Below are 2,896 nucleotides of genomic sequence, written 5' to 3' on the forward strand. Positions count from 1 at the left end.
CCTCCTCGTCCTCCTCCTCCTCGTCCTCCTCCTCCTCGTCCTCCTCCTCCTCGTCCTCCTCCTCCTGGTGGGTGAAGTAAACTTACCTATATGGGGAATACCTTTAAGAAATCTGTATAGGATTGTCAACCTTTGAATTAGAATGTGTAAGTCAACCAAATGCACAACCCTTTTATATCAAAGGACCCTAAGACACTTATTCAGCAGAAACATGAATTGAAATGTAAGAAGATGTCAATAAATCAAGTACCAGTTGAGTGCTGAGGTCAATGTGATCGACTGTCCCCCTCTCCACAAAATCCAGGCCTTGTGCCTATAGTAGAAAGAATTGTAAGCTTGTTGGACAAAATGTTTTGTGAAATTTCTTGACTCTTTATGTTCCTAGTTCCAAGACCCCAAGGTCAACTTTCAAAGCAGCGACCTGGCAGAATCGTTAGCATGTTGGACAGAATGCTAAGTGACATTTTGTCCTTCTTTACAAAGTTCAAATTCTACCAAGGTTGCCTTTCACCCTTTTGGGATCAATGAAATATTTATCAGTTGACCACAGCGATCAATATAACTGATTAGCCCCACTATCACCCTGCAAAAGTTTCAGGCATTGTGCCTATAGTAGAAAGGGTATTTAGCTAAATCCCATAATCTTCTTTCTGTACAAGTTCTCTGTGAGTTGACTTGGCCCTTCATTGCCCTTTCAGAGTCATTTAGATAAGTACCTGCTTTATATTAATGTTTGTTCATTCGACTTCTAGTTTATAACCTGTGACCTTGTCTTCCATGTTTAACTTCCATATTTGTTTTACATTTGGCCTCTCTATCTACAGATTCTAATGAAGAAGCTGATGTCTATTTGGAGGGACTTGACCAGTTTGGGGGCTGGTTTTTGTCCTCTCTTCTCACCAGTGTGGCCCTCAATGAAAAACCTCCTTTCAAGTGAGTTATCCCGTATTTGAAATTATTTTTTTTTATTATTATCTTGATTGTGTGTGTATATATATATATATATATATATATATATATATATATATATATATATATATATATATATATATATATATGTATACACACACACACACAAACACACACAAACACACACGTGTGCATATGCACACAATTTTCAGCTACGAAATTCGTTGACAAGGCATTGATTAGCTGTAGAGTATAGTAGAAGACACTTGCCCAAGGTGCTGTGCATTGTGATTGAACCTGAAACTACATAATTGCAAAACAAGCTTTAAACCACACAGCCATGACTGCACTTGAACAAATATTCTTTCAACACATTTTATAGAACATTAGCTATGGGCACTTTTATGTAGCTCTTCCATTGTATGTGCATTCACTTACAGGCCCCTGTTAAACGTCAGGTGTATATAGCTGCAGGTGTAGGTGTATATAGCGGTACACAATCAACTGCATCACTGCACTACCATCTGTGCTGTTATTGTTGTTGTCTTTACAGGTCTCTTGTGGTTCATGGGTTCACAGTTGATGCGGAGGGCAAGAAAATGTCCAAATCTGTCGGAAATGTCATAGATCCAATGGATATTGTGGATGGATCCAAGGTATGTACATTTGGCTTACATGTGATGTTATACGTCCTCACTAATCCTTATTTCATCAGACCCTACTTCTTATAAACATTTGTCCATCCTGTGCTGCTGTGGTTGCCAGCCTCCTACTTCTATCCAACAACAATTTACTCTTCTCCTCCCCTTCCTCCACCTCCTCATCTCCTCCTCCTCCGCTTCCGCCTCCTCCTCCTCCAATAGATAGCCTCTCATCACTGACTTTGTATTTTTTGTGGGTTTCTTTCATTTCAGGCCAGTGGTATTCCATCCTATGGAGCTGATGTCCTGCGATGGTGGGTGGCCAGTTCGGGACTACAGAGTAACATTCCCATCGGAAGTTCAATCCTCAGCAGGTGTAACGAGGAAGTATTTCGGGTGAGTGAGAATGAAAATTTCCCATAATAATAATAATAATAATAATAATAATAATAGCACTTTCTACTTTAGGCACAAGGCCTGAAATATTTTGTAGAGGGGTGCTGTCACTTACATCGACCTCAGTACTCCACTGGTACTTATTTTATTGGCCCTCAGAGGATGGCAGGTAAAGTTGACTTTGGCGAAATTTGAACTCAGAATGTAGATGGACAAAATGCCACTAAGCATTTTGCCTGGTATTCTAATGATCCTGTCAGCTTCTCACTTGTCATATATGTATATATATGTGTGTGATATGTGTGTATGTAAGGAGTACATTTGTTGGTGTGCCTGTGTCTGTTACATACATGTAACATGAAGATGTAACATAATGTTGCTTGTTTTTTGTTTGTTGTTGCAGTTACGTAAGACTTGCCGGTTCCTGTTGGGTAATCTGTGGGATTTCACACCTGAGAAACACAGCGTCTCCTACAACCAGCTGCTTGCACAGGACAGCTATATGTTGCACCTGCTGCATGACTTTGCACTCAAGGTAAGGATACATGTGTGTGTGTGTGCGTGTGTCTAGTTGTAAGAGGAAGAGTGTACACACACACACTTCCTCATACAACTAGACTCTTCTCCACTACACATACATATATACATACACCCACACATACATGTACACATACATACACACCGATGACTGGCGCCCATGCCAGTGGAGCGCTAACAGCTCCATCCGATGATGATGATGACGATGAGATGTATGTGTCTATTGCAGGTGATCCAACTTTATGCTGACCATCGTTACAATAAGGTCACTTCTATTGTTGACCGCTTCATCAGTGCCGATGTATCCAGTTTCTACAGCTCCGTTATCAAAGACAGGTATAAAATCCTCTCTGTCTCTCTCCCTCCCTCTCTCTCTCTCTCTCTCTCTCTCTCTCTCTCTCTCTCTCTCTCTC

The 2,896-nt window shown here is 40.7% G+C and overlaps 1 protein-coding gene across 1 annotated transcript in view; it reads left to right on the top strand.

The window, feature by feature from the left end:
* LOC106880766 (isoleucine--tRNA ligase, mitochondrial) overlaps window positions 1-2,896 on the top strand; it is a 21,158-nt gene that overhangs the window by 13,762 nt on the left and 4,500 nt on the right. The window contains exons 15-19 of the mRNA XM_014930864.2: window positions 825-933; window positions 1,463-1,565; window positions 1,824-1,946; window positions 2,350-2,481; window positions 2,713-2,819. Coding sequence (XP_014786350.1) covers window positions 825-933; window positions 1,463-1,565; window positions 1,824-1,946; window positions 2,350-2,481; window positions 2,713-2,819 — 574 coding nt within the window. The remainder of the gene's footprint in view (window positions 1-824; window positions 934-1,462; window positions 1,566-1,823; window positions 1,947-2,349; window positions 2,482-2,712; window positions 2,820-2,896) is intronic.

This window comes from Octopus bimaculoides, chromosome 25 (genome assembly GCF_001194135.2).
Source record: "Octopus bimaculoides isolate UCB-OBI-ISO-001 chromosome 25, ASM119413v2, whole genome shotgun sequence".
Classification (NCBI taxonomy): domain Eukaryota; kingdom Metazoa; phylum Mollusca; class Cephalopoda; order Octopoda; family Octopodidae; genus Octopus; species Octopus bimaculoides.